This window comes from Calliphora vicina, chromosome 1 (assembly GCF_958450345.1).
Source record: "Calliphora vicina chromosome 1, idCalVici1.1, whole genome shotgun sequence".
NCBI lineage: Eukaryota > Metazoa > Arthropoda > Insecta > Diptera > Calliphoridae > Calliphora > Calliphora vicina.
The window spans coordinates 165,276,673-165,295,292 of NC_088780.1; the positions used below are offsets into that span (position 1 = coordinate 165,276,673).

The 18,620-nt window shown below is 28.5% G+C and overlaps 1 protein-coding gene across 1 annotated transcript in view; it reads right to left on the bottom strand.

The window, feature by feature from the left end:
• LOC135948654 (uncharacterized) overlaps positions 1–18,620 on the bottom strand; it is a 210,233-nt gene that overhangs the window by 55,808 nt on the left and 135,805 nt on the right. Inside the window, exons 5-6 of the mRNA XM_065498027.1 lie at positions 15,193–15,308; positions 6,619–6,696 (exon numbers count right to left, since the gene is read on the bottom strand). Of these exons, the coding sequence (XP_065354099.1) occupies positions 6,619–6,696; positions 15,193–15,308 (194 nt within the window). The remainder of the gene's footprint in view (positions 1–6,618; positions 6,697–15,192; positions 15,309–18,620) is intronic.

Here is an 18,620-nt window from a genome sequence, read left to right on the forward strand (position 1 = left end):
AAAATACTTACACAAGTAATATGTAGGAGCTACAGAAAAAAAAAAAAAAAAGAGGAACAAAAAATATCAACCCCTCGCTCTACACTAACAAGAAAATATTTACATTAAATTTGCCAAACAATAACAGCAGCAGCCCAATGAAAAAGGAAGATGCTGCTTATACATACTGGCTGATGTTGCAAGGCCTGCTGCCTGTTTAGTCTTAACAGGGATGATGATGATGATTTTTTGTTTTGGTTTGTCATTTTCCTAATAATGTTGCTGTTTTGGGGTAGAGGGGTGCTGGCATTGCATCTTGTACAAGTGGCGACAAAGTGCCTTTAGCTTAACAATTTAAGCAGATTTTTAAGGTTTCTGTTTTCTACTTTCAACTGTAGCTCAAGTGAAAAACATCTTGAACAATGGTAAAGAGGACCAACTCAAGGTAGTGCTAAAAACAAACGTGGTAGAAATAATAGAATATTCCCTACCAATAATAGAATATTCCCTACCAGCACAGCAATAGTAGTTTGAAAATACAACATACCTGTATTTAATTGAAAGATTCCCGGCAACAGTCACAGAAAAAATAAATGAAATGAACCTACTATATTCAAACTCTTTATGAGAGTCCGAAAACCTTTAATATATTCAAAACCTTAAATATTAAAAAAAAAATTTAAAAAACAAAAAAAACAAGTGAGAGAGCTATATTCGGCTGCGCCGAATCTTATATACCCTTCACCAAATTATACTTCAAAACAAAAAATTTAAATATTTTTAGGTGAACATTTTTTTTTTCATTTTTTGGAAACAAATTTTTTTTCGAATTGGATTTTTTAAATTTAAAAAAAAAAAATTTTGGTTTTTTTTGGTGAAAAAAAAATTCGGGTTAAAAATATTTTATCCGATTTTGACCCATTGTAGGTCCAACTTACTATGGTCTTATATACGTCGTTGCAAAGTTCTTTGAAATATCTATCATTAGATATCCATATTGTCTATATTAATGACTTAGTAATCCAGATATAGGTCACGAAGGTGAAGGGTATAAACAATTTAAAAAGTTAAAAAAAAACAATTCGAAAAATTTTAATTACAAAAAATTAAAAAAACAACTTTGGAAAAAAAAATAAATTTTGTTGACCTAAAAATATTTAAAATTTTTATTTTGAAGTATAATTTGGTGAAGGGTATATAAGATTCGGCACAGCCGAATATAGCTCTCTTACTTGTTTATATACATATTTTATTTATAATGTTGACATCAATATGTTGCCAAAACATTCAAGTTGAAATAACTAATATTTATTTAATAAAACATTAAAATGTTGCAGCAACATATTTTTCACAAATCTATATATACACAGAGAAAACTGATTCGTGATAGCAACCGAATTTGTTGCCAATAGAAAGATTCTGTCTTAGTGACCGAATTTTACAGTTGTGGCTACAATATTTTGGAAGGGGTAACTAAAGTTTGGTTGCCTCAACTGAAATTCTTCTTTATCAACTGACTTTCTGTTGTTAGAACTGAAAAATTCTATGTGTGCAACCGAATCATTCGACTGGCAACAAATTCGATTGCTATCACGAATCTGTTTTCTCTGTGTATATAAAAATGAAATGGTCCATGTATGTAATGGCATCACGTGAGAACGGCTGGAGCGATTTGGCTGATTTTTTTTATTCGATTAGAAATTTTCAGGAGATGAAAATTAAAAAAATTGCGGGTAAAACTCGGATCTTTTTTTAGTCCAGTCAACTGTAATAAAAAAGCTCCCTAAAGTATGCAGTATAAAATTTAGATATTTTATTTGCAAATAAATAAAAACAGGCAGGTGTATGTGGGTTGGAGAAACTTGAAGAACTAACATTAGTAAATGCTACCGGGCGAAGCCGGGCGGGTCAACTAATTTATAATAAATCATACTGACAAGTTTTTACTTAAAAAATATGCTAAAAAAAATTCCAATGTAAATCAGGCTGGAGCAAAAATTTTACATTTGCTTTATTTTTCGAATGTTGACAGCAACATATTGCCAAAACTTCCAAGTTGAAATAATTAATATTAACAGTCCAACTTTGTTAATAAGGTTACAATAGCCAGCTTACCAGTGTTATTGGCGTTCAACTTTAAAGGACTGCAGCACCACCTGCAGTTTTCGTTATATTTGTATGAGCCAATCTGAAAGCTTAGCACAGATTCTACATTAACATGTATTTATTTTGCAATCGACAAACTGTGTATTGCTTGAAGAATTCTTTTGAGTATTTATTTTCATCATTAAAACATTTGTATTTTACTATTTTCGATTAAAAGTTTTTCTCGTTTTATTTTTCCAAGTCAACTGAGAATATTCTAAGAACTTGCTAAATATCAATCCAAATTAGTTGGTCTTATTTTCAAATAACACTATTTTTGCAAAACTAAAATCCCCCCCAAACAAGTTTACGTATGCATGAGAAAAATTATTATATTTTAGAGTCTACTTTTAGGAGCCCCAACGAAATTTGTGCACTACAAAAAAGAATGACAAAACACTATTTTCCACACAAAAAAAAAACTTACTAAATTGCTGCTGCTGTGTAAGTAAAAATGCACACATATGCATTACACATGCATGCTATTGTCGTTGTTGTTCTAGTTGCTTTTTCTAATATAATGGTGTAAGTTTAATGATTTCCCTGTTTAAAAAAATAAAAACAAGAGAGATAATGATAGAGGAGGGAATTCAACAAAGAGCGAGAGCACAAACAATTTCGCCTTAAACATTACGAGTATGTTGGAGATGCCAGTGGTGTTGTTGTTGGGGGGTTTTCTGGCAACAACAAGGTGTAGGTTGTATGTTGTTCATATTATAATCAAAAACAACAAAAAGTTTGCTTGCATTAAATATTATGATGCTGTAGTAGTTGTTACTACTGTCTCTTATAGTAAAGGTGTCACAAAGTTTCTGGGTGTTGGTTCTTCTATATATTCTTTTTTGTTTTGTTTTTTTGAAGGTAGCTGATGTTGTAGTTGTTGTTGTTTCTAAGTGTGTATTGATGTTTGTTGTATGTATGAATAGTTGTTGTTGTTTTTGTATTCTTCGTATTTTTAATTCAAGTTAGTGAGGCGTTATGTTGTCATTAATAATGAATGTTATACTGACGGCAATGAACTTTTAAATGTTTTTCTTGTTTTATATATTTTGTTGTTGCTGTTGTTTTTCCTTAACATTCTTTTGTTTCTTATGTGTGTGTTTAAGTGTCTATATATACTACATGTATAAGTATGTATGTTCATGCAATTGTTGGGGGAATTCATTTATATTGCATGTAAGAAAATTGTTGTAGTTGCTGGTTTTTGCACTAAAGTTCATATCTGTATATTAAATATGAATATGACAGCAACGTAACAATAACATTTTTATTAAAATCATTGGATTCCAAATGAACAGACACACTTTGCACAAGAAACAAAAAAAAAAAAACAAAAGCGAAAAATATGTATAAGAAATGTAATCAAATTGTAATGCATACGAAATTATACTTGTTGTGTAATGAATATAAATTTCAAGAAATATGCATTATTGAAAATAAATGTTATAACTCCCAGATCAATTTGTTGATATATTAAATAAATGTAGTCATACATTTATATGTTTACGATTTTATTAATGTTGACACGTAATAAAATTTATGAGCTCTTTTGCTGCATAAAAGTTTTAATTAAAAAGTGAGAATCATATATTTATATATTTATTGGAAATAAGGAAATTGTTGTAACAACGACTGGAAAATAATTGTAATGGAAATATTTTATATTGCCTTAAAATATTAAGAATAATGCGGGATGGCGTATCTTTTGAACGCGGTTATGACTGTCATTTATTCTCACTTAGTTATTGAACATTATAGTGTAAACAACAACAGTTTTTTTTTCTTCGAAAATTTCGAATTTTGTACCATCATCTGAGGGAAGTTTTGCTTTACCTCTTTAATTAAAAAAAAAGTGCTACAGAAGCACACCAATTGCTCACCATTATACACATTATGTTGAATGTGTACCAACATAAGAAATGAGCATTGTACGGTTCAGAAGTGGTGATTTTGAGACGGAAGACAAAGATCGCACAGGCCAGCAAAAAAAGCTTGAAGACCAAGAATTGAAGGCATTAATTCAAAAATTGCAAAATCATTGGAAGCTATTCAAGCAGCAATTTCAAAAAGTTTGCGAGCAGCATGATTCATACAAAAGCAGGGAAATTGGATACCATAGGAATTTAAGCTAAGAGATTTTGAAAGACCATTTTGTATATGTGAAATGCAGCTTGAACGATGTAAAGGAAAATTATTTTTGCACAGAATCATTATTTGTGATGAAAAATTGATCTATTACGATAAGCCGAAGCGTAAGAGATCGTATGTGAATCTCGGTCAACCAGCCGAATCGATACCAAAGCCAAATATTTATGGCGCTAAGATTATTCTCTGTATTTAGTGTTAGCAAAAGGGTCTTATATATTATGAGCTGTTGAAATCTGGCCAGACCATCATATAGAATTTGTACCAAACGCAACTGATTCGTTTGAAACGAACATTTTCCGAAAGAACTCCCAGAAAATGCGGCCAGACATGAAACCATGACAACGCTAGACTACATGTAGCAATACCTGTTACAAAGTATTTAGAATGAAGTGGATGGGAGGTTTCCCTCACCATCTTTATAGTCCAGACCGTGCCCCGTCCGACTACTTTGTTTCGATCGATGCATAACGCTCTATCTAGGATACGCTTCACTTTGGAACCGAGTATCCGAAATTGACGTGATTCGTTGTTGGCCTCAAAAGATGAGTTCTTTTGACTCAGAATCCAGAAAGATGGGAAAAGGTCATAGCTAACAATGGCCAATACTTTGAATACTAATTTATATTGTACAAATGTTTCAAAATAAAAGCTAAACATGTTAAAAAATACTGCATTTAAAAAAGCAATTGTTTTTAAAGTTACTAGCAACATGTTGATGTAAATATATTTGTTAATAACATTTCGAGTTAAAATTTTCATATCGCATTTTGAATTATTTTCCTCAACAAAAGAACAAATTCTTTGAAGATAATAATGTAATCAGAAGATAAAAATGTTGCAGCAACATTTTAAAATTTTTCCATCAAAATGTCGCAGCAACATTTTAACTTAAATTTCTTAACGATTTGCAACATTTTTTAAATGTGCCAGCAACACATTTGATGCCTCTCGAAAACAATTTTGTTAATATGTTTCAAATGTTGCCAGCAACTTGTTGAAATTAATAGAGTATTTATAAATTAGTATTTTCATAGCTAATTTCATAATAATTTTCTTAAAATATTAACAGCAACATGTTGCAACTATGAATTTTATAAGAATTGAGCATAAAAAAAAGCTTATATTTTATATAGTTATGCTCAATATGTTGCAAAACACATGTATATACGATTTTACTATTAAAATGATCCCAGCAACATGTTGCCACAGCTAAAATAATGAAAAACAATGCCCGTTTCTCACAGCAATTAAACCCATGAAAGTTTGTAGCAATTATGAAATAAGCAAACGGCTGACTACTTGCTTCCTCTCCTAATACATTTAAATATGAAAATCTTAAAAAAAAATAAATTTTTTTACAGCTGCAGGTTATAACATTAATTCTTTGTAGCAACTTCTTTTTCTTATTTCTAACTAACATTCAACTAATGACATTTCATTTCCTTTTATTCTAATTACATAACAGCATGGATTTTAATGTCAATATCAAGAAATGAGCGAAAGTCCTTTAGATTTCCTGTGTGAATGACTAGCAATTTGTGTTACTGTCCGTCTGTCTGTCATTCTCTATGCAAATGCATGTAAATGCGTTACGCATTATAATTTCTATTTGTGTTAGACATTCAAATTTGTCTTCTTGTTGTGCTAGCAAAGGCTCATAAAAGGAAAAGAAGATTAAAGGAATATGAAAATATGTCGGGTTCACAAAAGGTCTACATTTAGTTGTAGTTTAGTTTAGTCTGTGCCTTGACTGCCTTGACTGCCTTGACTTGACTGCAATGGTCTTTATATTCAACCTAAAAAAAGTACTTGGCCAGCGGCAACGACAAAGTATGCGTCTGTGCGTTGTTTTAATTAAACTTTAGTGTCGTCTTTAAATGCTGCGGTTTTTTTGAAGAAGCAACTCTCAACAAAACAGCAAAAGAAACATGCTCAAAGTAAAAATAAATTAAATGACAACTTTATAATGACACAAAGCTAAGCAACATTTTATAAAAAAGAAAAAAAAAAACAAAACTTTTTCTTAAAGTCATAATTTAAAACAAAAACAAAAAATAAATTTTTAAATGTTTAAGAAGTTCAGAAAAACAAACCCCAAACTTAAATTGATTAATCTATAAAAAAAACCAACCATACAGACAAATGTATCAATAATGAACCTTTTATAAAAGGAAGAAGTGAATTTTTGAAAAGTTACTTTCCTTAACGAGTTGTTCTAGTAATAGTTTTCTGCAAAATTGTTTTATTTTATTTTTTCCTTCAAAACTTTGTGTTTTGTGCAAGTGTTAGTGTTGGTGTTAATGATACTTCAAGGACATTTACTATTTTCTCAAGTGTGGTACTTACCCGGTGAATTGTCTCTTCGAAACTGTGCTGATGACCACCATTTAATGTTTGAAAATGTCGTAAACGTTCATTTGCCGCCTAAAAGAAAATAAGATAAAAAAAGAAAATTTAGAATTAAATTTATTAAACCCACATTTTTTAACTTAAAATAACTGACATACACAATTTAAAAAGCAAAAAAATCTTAAGATTTATTTGAAATTTTCTTAAAGAACCTGATTAAAAGTAAAACTCTTTTGAAATTAATAGAAACCTGCTTAGATTTTGATTATTATCAACCATTGTAATGCAATTTAAATATTTAAAAAATGTGCTAAAGATAGCAGTATTTATTTTATATCTGAGCTTGTGTAGTAATGTGTGTTAAAATATTTACCTTAAACCCCCTTTTTTTATTAAGTACACTGAGACTCAAAAGAAATTAATCAAATAAGTTAAATAAAAAGGGAAATTGTGTACTTTCCTTCTGTCAACCTCTTTTAAAAACAATTTCTACTGCCGCAAAAGACAATCTTTTCGTGCTTTATCACCTGCTTAAAAACACAACGCATTCGGGTAATTGTGCTCCTTTTTTTATTTTTTTTTTTGCTTATTTTTTCTGATTTTTACCCATGTTTTTATTTATTTTTGTATCTGTTTCTGTTTCTTACCGAGTTTCTGTTGAAAATGCTGTGCATCAAGATAAAGCATTAACCTTTAATTAATAATGTCAAGTTTGAAGAGATGTTGAAGATGTTTTAAAGGAAAAACTCGTAGTAAAGGTGTTGGTGAGAGGATGCAACGAATTTGGGGTACGCTTTTAATTATTGGTTAAGAAAAGGGTTTGTTTTTAAGCTACACAGCCTTTAAGATTAAGTGTTTGTCTTAAAATTTTACTTAGCAACATGTTGCTAGATAAATTTTATTCATTTAATGCTACTAGAGTCTTGTAATGTGTGTAGCACTTTTAGATTTTATATAGCTCATGGGATTTTATAAATTATTTTGCAATATACTGCTAACAATTATTTAAAAGCTTTTTTAGAATATTTATATAATCAATTAGAGTAAAAAATATTTTTTTAATTATGGCAACATGTTGCAGAGAAAAAAAAGTTGCTTAAGCTCGCTAATCTGTTCTATGTCACGTAAAAAAAATATGTCAATGAATTCAAACATTTTCATTTAAGTTTGCACTCTGGTTTTCATTGAAATTTTCCAAAATAAAAACATTTTTCTTGTATTATTTTCACATTTTTGTTATTTTTATATTTCAACATGTTGCTCACAAAATTAAAATTATTGTTGGTAAACATTTTTTCAGTTGACTTCGAACATATCTATCTAGCTTTAGGAGAATAATTTTACTTGGAACATGTTTGACATGTGGCTAAAAATAATGCAGCAACATGACCTTAATTTCAATAGCTCTTTCATAAAGCAACATTTGTTACTAGCAATATTATTAAAATGTTTATATTATGGTCACAGAAACATTTTAAAAATATTGACACCAATACATTTCAAATGTTGCATTAATTAAAGCATATATATTGAACATGTTGCTGGCAACAATTTTTCAACTTTGTTAATGTTCTAGTTCATATATAGACATAATAAACATGTCAACGAGAACCTGTACCGAACACAACAGATTCGTTTAAAGTGAGCATTGACAGAAAACGCCCAGAATATGTGGCCAAACCAGCTTCATAGGCCAGACCTTGCCCTGTAGGAATGCTATTTGTTCCGATCGATGCAGAACGTTCTCTCGGGGATACGCTTCACTATGAAACAGAGTATCCGATATTGGCTTGATTCAATCTTGGCCTGAAAAGATGAACAGTTATTTTGGCTCGGAATTCATATGTTGCCAGAAAGATGGGAAAATGTCATAGCTAACAATGGGCAATACTTTGAATAGATTTATATTGTGCAACTGTTTCAAAATAAAATTTCATAAATCCCCCATTTTTAAGTCATACACCCAAATATATGAATCAAAAATGTTGCTAAGCAATAAATAAAAAATGAAATAATACATTGAGCATCGACTTCATGTTTTCTAATTTCAAATCTGTGGCCAGCAACATTTTGCTTGCAGATATAAAATCCTTAAAAATATTTGTACATAAAAATTGCTAGCAACATGTTGTGTGTAATCTATATATATAAAAATGAAATGGTCCATGTATGTAATGGCATCACGTGAGAACGGCTAGAGCGATTTGGCTGATTTTTTTTATTCGATTCGAAATTTTCAGGATATGGTTTGTAAAGAAAAAAAATTCAAAAATTCCGGGTAAAACTCTGATTTTTTTTTTGAGTCCAGTCAACTGTTATAAAAATCTCACTAAAGTATGCAGTACAAATTTATATATTTTATTTGCAAATAAATAAGAACAGGCGTAGGAGAAACTTGAAGAACTAACATTAGTAAATGCTACCGGGCGAAGACGGGGTGGTCCACTAGTATTTTATAATGATAAATGATATTTTACACATTTTACAGTTTTCTTTTCTTTTTTTTCAAATAAATTATGCTAAACGCCTTAATTGCTTTCTATTCTCTTAGACTTGTAATTTGCAAGTGTCACATTACCCTGATATAGAGTGTCTCGAGAAAAACAGAAGTAAAAGTTTCAGTGCAAAGAATATAAAAAAATATTAAAAGTATAAGAAACAAAAAAACATAATGTTTTCAAAGGAAAAACAATCACAAGAATTATCAAGAAAAAAAAAATCTGTACAATTTTTACAGTCAGTTTAAGTCAAATGTTTTCAGTTTTTTTTATTTTTTCTACTTCCACATAATAAACGGAAAAAATTTAATTGCTTAAGGATATAGGAGAAAGAGAGAGAAAACACTAAAGAGGTGGGGAAACAAGAAAAATTATTTATTGTAGTGATTTAATTTTTTTTATATTTTTTATATTCATTTTTTGTGCTCCAAAAAATATGGCTTTTTAAAGAGGGGTTATAAACCAAAGTTTTTCCTTTTGATTAAATTAACATTTTTTTAGCAAGCTTTAGCACACATATACACATACGCATGCAAATACTTATACATATGTATGAATCTTTAATTTTATTTTTTTCAAGAATAACCAAGCATACCCCTATAAATAAGTTCTCTCTCCATGTGTGTGAATGTTTCAAGCGGGGGAGAAAAAAAGGTCATTGAGGTTATGGTCAGGGTAAGTGTTTGACTAAAAGTATGCAAGTTTGTATATAGCATTAGTTGTAGTAAGTGGTATTAACATTTAAAATATAGTAGAGATGTACAAGTATGTAGTATATTCTTTTTTAAAACCCCCTCATATGAGCACAACCAAATAGCATTATGTTATTTTGTTATGTTTTTTATTTTATTATTTTTATTATTATTTAACATATAAGCAACCATAACTTTAATGTTCTTTAGTTATTCAGTGAATCTTATTCACCAGCATTAAGAAAACGAAACAAACCAGCAAGATTCTTCTTATTATAATGAATACAAATAAAATAAAAAGATGCAACCCCTCTTTTGCTAACCAAATCCAAAAAAATAAATAAAAAACCTCTAACAACCCTGCTACCCGGCGCCTCCTCATCGTTTACTACTCCATTTAAATGAAAATACATACATTACATTACATTACATAACATAACATAACATTACGTTACTTTCTTTTTATGTGAACAAGTACAAGTTTGGGAAAAGTATGAGTAAATGTGTATCAGGATATTAAAAGCATTTTGGTTTTTTATTATTTTGCTACCCAACTCGTACGTTACAAATAAATATGAATTTTAACAAATATTCTTCTTTTATTATTTTTTTTTTGTTGCAAAAAAACTCGGTTTTTGCTTGGTTGCAAACTTAAAAAGGAAAAGAATTTGCGTCTTTTTTTGTTGCTTAATGTTACTTTGTTTAAGAGACACAGTCTTCAAAGACAAAAATTCTAAGGATACAAGTACGTTTTAAATGGCATTATTGAGATTTACAAATGCCCTACATTAGGGTCACAGTTTAAAACAAATACATTTATAATTGCCTAACTTATGGGGATTATAGTTTTGAAAGAGATTAGTAGGATTTAAAAATAAATAGTTGTTATATATATGCTAAATGAACTAAGGAAATGTTTATTACATTTTATTTAACTATATATAATGGATTTTATCTTTTAAAGTTTAGAAAAACTTAGTCAATTTCATATTATTGGTATTTATATGTATCTAGCAACATGTTGCATATATTTTCATCTATATTTTAAATGTTCCAATAAAGATTTGGAAATATTTCTAGTGATATATTAAAAATGGAAGAGATTAAAAACGCAGATTGTTACCAACATGTTGCAGACTAAAATGCAACAAACATCAAGTGATATATTTTATATTAACATTGCAATGAAGATATAGCTTTCCAAAATAAAATATAGATTTCCAAAAAGCAACACTGCAATGCATAGTGTCCATAAACGCAATAGATTTTGTTTTGGCAATGTTGCAAGTTCATTGTTGTATGCCATTGCTTTTCAATGTGCAACATCTATCAAATTTGTGAACTGTTTTTATGCGTTCATGAATGCAAACAATTATTGCTTTGCCCTTTAATTGCTTTGCAGTACTGCGTTTATGAAGTCAGCCATAGTTTTTATACAAAATTAAACTAAATGTTGCCAGCAACATTTTGAAAGTCAGAAAAAGTTAGAATTCTCTGTTTTAATTTTCTAGCAACATATTAAATATTTTATAATTTGATTTCTGAAGTATTCAGTAATAATGTTGTTAGAAACAGATACCTATTAAACAATGTATCTGAAACGTTCTTAAATATTACGAAATGTTTATTTGCATTATTTGTCAATAAAACTATTACTAGCAACATGTTGCCAAGAAACTAAAATTGTTTAAATAAGTTTTTTTATAATGATATTGGGTGTATGACTTAAAAATGTTGGAATTTTTCCAGTGATTAGCTTTGAAACATTTTGAAGCATATGTACGAGATCAATTTATTGAAAGTGTTGGCTATTTCTGGCTATATATGAATTCCGAGCCAAACGAAGAGCTCATCTTTTGAGGCCAATAATGAATCAAGCCAATATCGTATACCCAGTTTCAAAGTAAAGCGTATCCCAAGTGTTTAAAAAACTAGACTACAAGTAGCAGTAGCAACGAAAAAACACAAGTAGTCTAGTTAAAAAATTAATAAAAACTCGGAGTCAATAATTACTACTACTACTGCTACCTTCACATTTTGGTAGCAGTAGTTGTAGTAGTACTAATAAAAGAAAAATTTAAAATTAGCAGAGTAATTTATTTTCTATTGCTACCTTAAAAAAGAAAAAGTTTTGATGTAGCAGTCATTAGTTTTTTATTAATTCTGCTACTTTTAAAATTTAGTAGTAATAGAAGTAGCAGTTGAGGTAGTAGAAGATGTAGCAGTTAAGTAGCAGTTGAAGTAGCAGCTAAGTAGCAGTTGAGGTAGCAATAAAATAATTCAAAAATAAAAATCTTCAGCCAAAAAATTATATTATGTGTTGTTGTTGTGAATGTATATTTGTGTATGTTGGTCGTGTTGTAAACAAAAGTTAGGCTTTTTTGTTATACACACAGAAAACACGATCTTTCTGTTAGCAACACGAACATCTGAGACGAATAAAATCGAATAATTCTTTCAAACTCTCTCAAAACAAAAACAACACACAGTGTTTAATTCTGTCAATTTTGGAGTTATGACCGAAGATTTTCTTTTTTGACTACTTTTATTGCTACCTTAACTGCTACATCAACTGCAACTTTACTGCTACCTTAAAAATTAAAACTCGATATAGAGCAGTAGCAATGATTTGTATTTTTATGCTACTACTCCATTTACAATTCATGTTTTATTACTACTGCTCTGTTAAGAGTTTTATATTTTGAAGGTAGCAGTAGTTTTAAAAAAACAAGAAAACGAAAAAAGACAAATGCTACTGATACCGCTACATACACTTTTTTGAAGCAGTAGTTGTAGCAACAGTTAAAAATTTGTTAGTTATCGTAGCTTTTTAAACACCGCGTATCCCAGCGAGAACATTCTGCATCGATCGAAACTAATACTATTCGGACGGTGCAAGGCCTGGACTATAAGGCCGGTGAGGCAATACTTAACAATCACTTCCTGCTAAATAGTATTAAACAATTGCATAATGTGGCCAAGCGTTGTCATGATGGAATATTGCAGCTTCATGTCTGACCGCATATTCTGATCGTTTTTCGGCCAATGCTCGCTTCAAACGAATTAGTTCGCTACAGGTGTAATGGTTTGGCACATAATACATAATATATAGGACCCTGTTGCTCGCGCCAAATACAGAGCATTACCTTAACGCCATAGATATTTGGCTTTGGTGTCGATTCGGCTGGTTGGCCTGGCTTCACATACGATCTCTTATGCTTCAGTTTATCGTAATGGTTCCATTTTCCATCGCAAGTAATGATTTGGTTCAAAAATTATTTTCTTTTATAGCGTTCAAACATAATTTCGAACCTGCAAAATTGTCTTTCGAGTTCTCTCGAGTAGCTCCCAATGATTTTGCAAGCTCTTGTAGAGTTTTACAATAATCTACGTGTAGAAATGCCTCAAATTATTGTTATTCAAACATTTTTGGCTGGCCTAGTCGATCTTTTTTTTCCATGTCAAAATCACCACTGCTAAACCGCACTAACCATCTTCCGCACGTTGAAACCAATGCTTCAGCTGCACTTTTTTTAAATTAAAGAATTAAAACAAAACTTCCCGCATATGACGCTTTGTTGGCACAAAATTCGTCATTTTCGAAGCAAAAAACAGATATGTAACCTTCAAAATGATACATATGTTATTAAAAACAAAACCGCGTTCAAAAGATACGTCATCTATTGTAAATCCAGCATATTTAAGTCATACACACAATACTAGAATATTTTTTTAAAAATATTTATTCCGGAATTCATGTTTTTAGTTACGAAATCAAAATTTATTACATTTTATGACTTTATATTTCGTTATTAAGCAGCAAACATATTTCTAGCAACATGTTGCCAAGAAAATAAGTATTGCAAAAATATGTAAGCTAAAGACAGCAGATAAGCTGCTTTAATCAAAATGGTGAACCAAAAATATTGCCAGTATGTAATAAGTTTTATAATGTTTATTATTTGTGAATTTGTCCACAAACAATTTTCTAATGTTTTCAGATAATAGCATTTCATTAATAATACTACAATTTATAATTTTATTCTAGCAACATGTTGCCGAAATGAAATGCTTCAGAATTAGCAATATTTTTTAACCCTTCGTTAGTCCGTTTTTGATAAAAATATATTTTTATTAATGTTTTAAATACTTTGAAGTGAAGAGATTATTTTCAAACGCTGTTTTTTCTTTATTAATATCAATTTGATACATTGCGACTAGTCTCAATTGAAAATGATTGCGACTAACGGATGGTTAATTTCTTTTTAATAAATAGTATTGATTATTCTAGCAACATGTTGCAAACATTAAGTAACTTAAATATAAATTTGTAAGATTTGTAACATTCAGAATACATAAATTATATCAGCTATGCTTATATGTAAAAACAGGCTTATAGAAAGAAATGTATTTTCTTATTAGATTTAAATTTAGTAAAGTAATTTTTATATATCGTCATTTCCTTGCAAACATAGTATCAATAAACAAATGACTACACTTCCAAAGAGTTAAACTTTGTGATGTCATGTTCGCGGATGATCTCATAAAATACATGAAATGTAATCAAATTTTTAAAATATTCTTTAAAATCATAAAATAAGTGTAACAAAACTTTTAACAATTTGCAAATGCTGTCTTATCTTTTAAGTAATACTAAGAAGAAGAAAAAAAATAACCCCGAAACGAAGACTAAAGAACAAAAATTAAAGTCAAAGGAAATTTTAATATGCAGCACAAAAAAAAATTATTTACGAGTAGAAGTAACAAAAATTTACACCCCCTTCAGCTCTTTACAAAACATCCTGTGTCGCCAAAAAAGAAAACGGAAACCTCCCTACATAAATCAAAAAACAAAAAATAATAAAAAAAAAGAAAAAAAAAGAGCAGCTATAACAAAAAATGGTAACATGTATATTGTTTTTGATGTTGACGCTGATGTTGTTGGTAGACAAGTACTTTCAAGAAGGATTTCTTTTTATTACTTTTACATTTAAAATTTAAAATGATATAAAATAACACATATCCTTAAATACATGTATGTATGCATGTATGTATCTGTGTAAATATGTATCTGGAAGTGGTGCGTAAGTATGTAAAGTATGTTTAGAAATATGTAAATATTTAAAATATATTTTATGATAATCGTTGTAATGATATAGTGTTACTGGCTTTTTTCTATATCTTTTTGTATTTTCCTTTTATTTAAATAAATTGTATTGATATTTAAGGATATTTTTTTTGTTCATAATAAGAACAAAAGCACTTCCTTTTGTTGTTTCGTTACAATAATATTAATGGCAAATATGTGTGCAAGTATGTAAATGTTATACATATGTAAGGATATGGGGTAGGTTAGTATGTTGCTATGTTTGAGTACTTACTCTAACTTGGGCCTGTGCTGCTGTTTGTTGTTGCTGGGTACGATCTCTTCGATTTACTGTCTTCAAACCTTTTAATAAACGTGCTAATGTTGTGCGTTTTTTAGTTTCACGACCCTCTAAAAACAAATAAAACAAAATAAAATAATGCATGAAACAGAAAAGAAATTTCAAATTAGCTTTGTTTATAAAACAAACACATACAAATAATACAAATGTATTTAGTTATTTATTTATTATTGGTGCTAGTGACATTTTCAATTTTATTCAAAAAAGGTCTTATTATATTTACTTAAGTCTCCCTTTTACTCCTCTTCTTGTTGGGCTAAAGGGCAGACACCATCCTCTGAACTTTTTATATAAGAAAGTTCATAAGTTTATGTTGAAAAACTTGACATGTTGTTTTTCTTGTTTTTCATTCAAACTTCTCTCCAAGGACTCATTTATAAGTGTTGTTACAAATTCTTTTTTAAAAAGGCCTCATAATTCAATTTGGATTTTAGATTAACATCATTTACTCTTCTTTTAAATGTTTATTTTGGTATGTTTAAAGTTCATAAAACGAGTCTTGGTGGACTAATTATTTTGAAATATAGTTCTAAAAGAACTATTAAAAACTCATTATTACGGTTCTGCTTATTTTTTACACATCATTTGGTTGTATTTTTTTATAATTTCAAAGTTTATTATATCCCACTATATAATGCTTTCTTTTATTGAAAAACTATTTTCAAAAAGATTTTTTGTTAGCATGACGTATACTTAATACTTCACTTTAATAAAGTTAATCATACGCTGTCATTTATTACATAGGAAACCTTATAACCAGGGAAACCGGAAATATGCTCTAAAAAAAGCGTTTTAGGCGCTTTAAATATGCAGTAAAAACTTTAAAATGTGCTCTTAAAATTTAAAAAATATGCTCTTAAAAAAACAAACTTTTACATAATTTTTAACCAAACAAAATTTACTTAAATTTTCAAATAAAAATCGTTGTCTATTGGTTCTGAAAACATTTTTATACATAGAAAATGTTCTTTCGACATTCAACTGATGTTACAGGAGCAAATTTAAAAGACAATATTTCTTTAACACTTCGAACGGTTAAGTTTGAATTAGAACAAAAATTTGATATTTAGATGGAGCTATTATTAAAATAGTGCTTATTTTATATTAAAACAAGTAAGAGAGCTATATTCGGCTGTGCCGAATCTTATATACCCTTCACCTAATTATACTTCAAAATAAAAAATTTAAATATTTTTAGGTGAACAAAAATTTTTTTTCAGTTTTTTAATTTTTTGGAAAAAAATTTTTTTTTTTTTTTAGGTGAACATTTTTTTCAGTTTTTTAATTTTTTGGATAAAACATTTTCTCGAATTGTTATTTTAAATTTTTAAAAAAAAATTTCTGTTTTTTAAAATTTTTTTTTGGTGAAAATTTCAATTTTGAATTTTAAACAAAGGAAGTAAAAACCTGCAACACAAGTAAGACAAAATTTGTTTTTGATAAACTCAAAATATGCTATTAAACAGTAAAATATGCTCTAAAAACGCAAAATATGACATAAATATGCTCTTAAAACAAATATATGCAAAAATATGTATTTAAGGGAAAAATATGCAAAAATATGCACTAACAAATCGATGCCAAAATTCTTAAATAGTTCTGAAACGTGTAAATATCTTATCCATGTGCTCATTAGACTCACCAGAAAAAACATGCATTTGCATATTTTGGTTTCCCTGCTTATAACCCATATTATATATTATGAGACTTCTGAAAATGTGAAATAGATTTAACAAAATCCGTCGGATTATCCAGCAAAAAGTCAATACACTCAGGTCTCGTTTTATGCGGATTTTTTTTATGCGAATTCAAATTTATTTGAAATTTTAGATGTTTTTTAAAATTTTTAAATTAAAAAAATTTTGCATCACTGATATAAGGTTATAGTTTGTTTTTTACAAAATCAATTTCTTAATATAGATTCAGATACCGAAAGAGCATTAAAGATTCATCGCGGACTGACTGATTTGTTTTCCGGATATCACTTAAAAATTCAAAATCGCAAAGTTTAAGGACAAATTATTTTGCAAGAAAAGAAGCTCCTAAAAATTCTTTGAAAATTATATTTTACCATATGATGACAATATGATTACATATATCATCTAGTGATGAAAGTGACGTTGAACCAATTCCAAAACGATGCAGACAATTATTTAGTGATTCAGAATAATCAAAAACATTTACAGAGTTTTCTTAAAAAATGTGTTAGCTCATTTTCACTTTTTCTGTAATTATAAATAAATTTGTTTAATTTTTTTAACGTATTTTGTTTTTATTCTTTCAGTAAATTGAATAAATATATTTTTGTTGGTTTTTTTTATGCGATTTTGTTCTGATTTTTTAATTAAAATCTGAATTTATGCGGTTTTTCAGAATTTTGGAACGAATCGTTTTATGCCAATTCAATTTATGCGATTTTTTTGGATGCATCTATCGCATAAAACGAGACCTGAGTGTATATAACTTATAGATACTTTTTGTAAGTGAAAAATCTTAGCTGAATCCTTTTTTCAGAAAAAATTGAATTTTCAGACTTCTCAAGGACATATTGTTTTGGCTTCACAAATTTGTTTGGCTTCTGCTGAGATAAAGCGAAAGCCTTATTCAATAAAAAATTTTATTCTCAAAAAACCATTTTCCTTGAAAGATGAAACCTTTTTTCAGAAAAATCTTTTTTCATTAGAAATTGTTTTACCACAAGAAAAAACTAGTTTCAAGTCCTTTTCAAAAGCGTTTTTCACTACTAAATAAAAACTAAAAAATATTTTCATTAATAATACAAAAGCTTTTTTCATAGACAAATATTTTACCAGAAAAAAGCAGTTTTGCACTAGAAAAAGCTTTTATAAAAAATGTAAATTTTTTCTTCGGAAAAGCTTTTATTTCTTTATTACAGAAAAATATTTTATTCGAAGTTTTTTTTTTCCTGAAAATGGTTTGTTACTAGAAAAAAACTATTTTCTAGTAAATTGTTTCCTTAAATATTTATATAAAGGAATTTTCAAAAAAAAAAAACAAAAAAAAAAGCTTTTTTCATAAAAAGTTATTTTCGTATTTTTTACACAAAAATAATTGTTTTACACTAGAAAAAGCTTTTTTGCTACAAAAAAAAAATGTTTAATGAAAATAGCGATTTATGGTAAAAGCTTGTTGTTCTATGAAAAAGCTTATTTCCTTAAATAAATATTTTTTTACAATAGAAAAAGCTTTTAAAAAAAAAATAATTTTTTCTACAGCAAAAGCTTTTATTTTTTATACAGAAAAAGTTTTTATCAAAAAGCTTTTTTTCATGTAAATGGTTTATTACTATAAAAAATATATTTTCTTTTAATATGGTAAAAGCTTTTACTAGAAAACAGTTT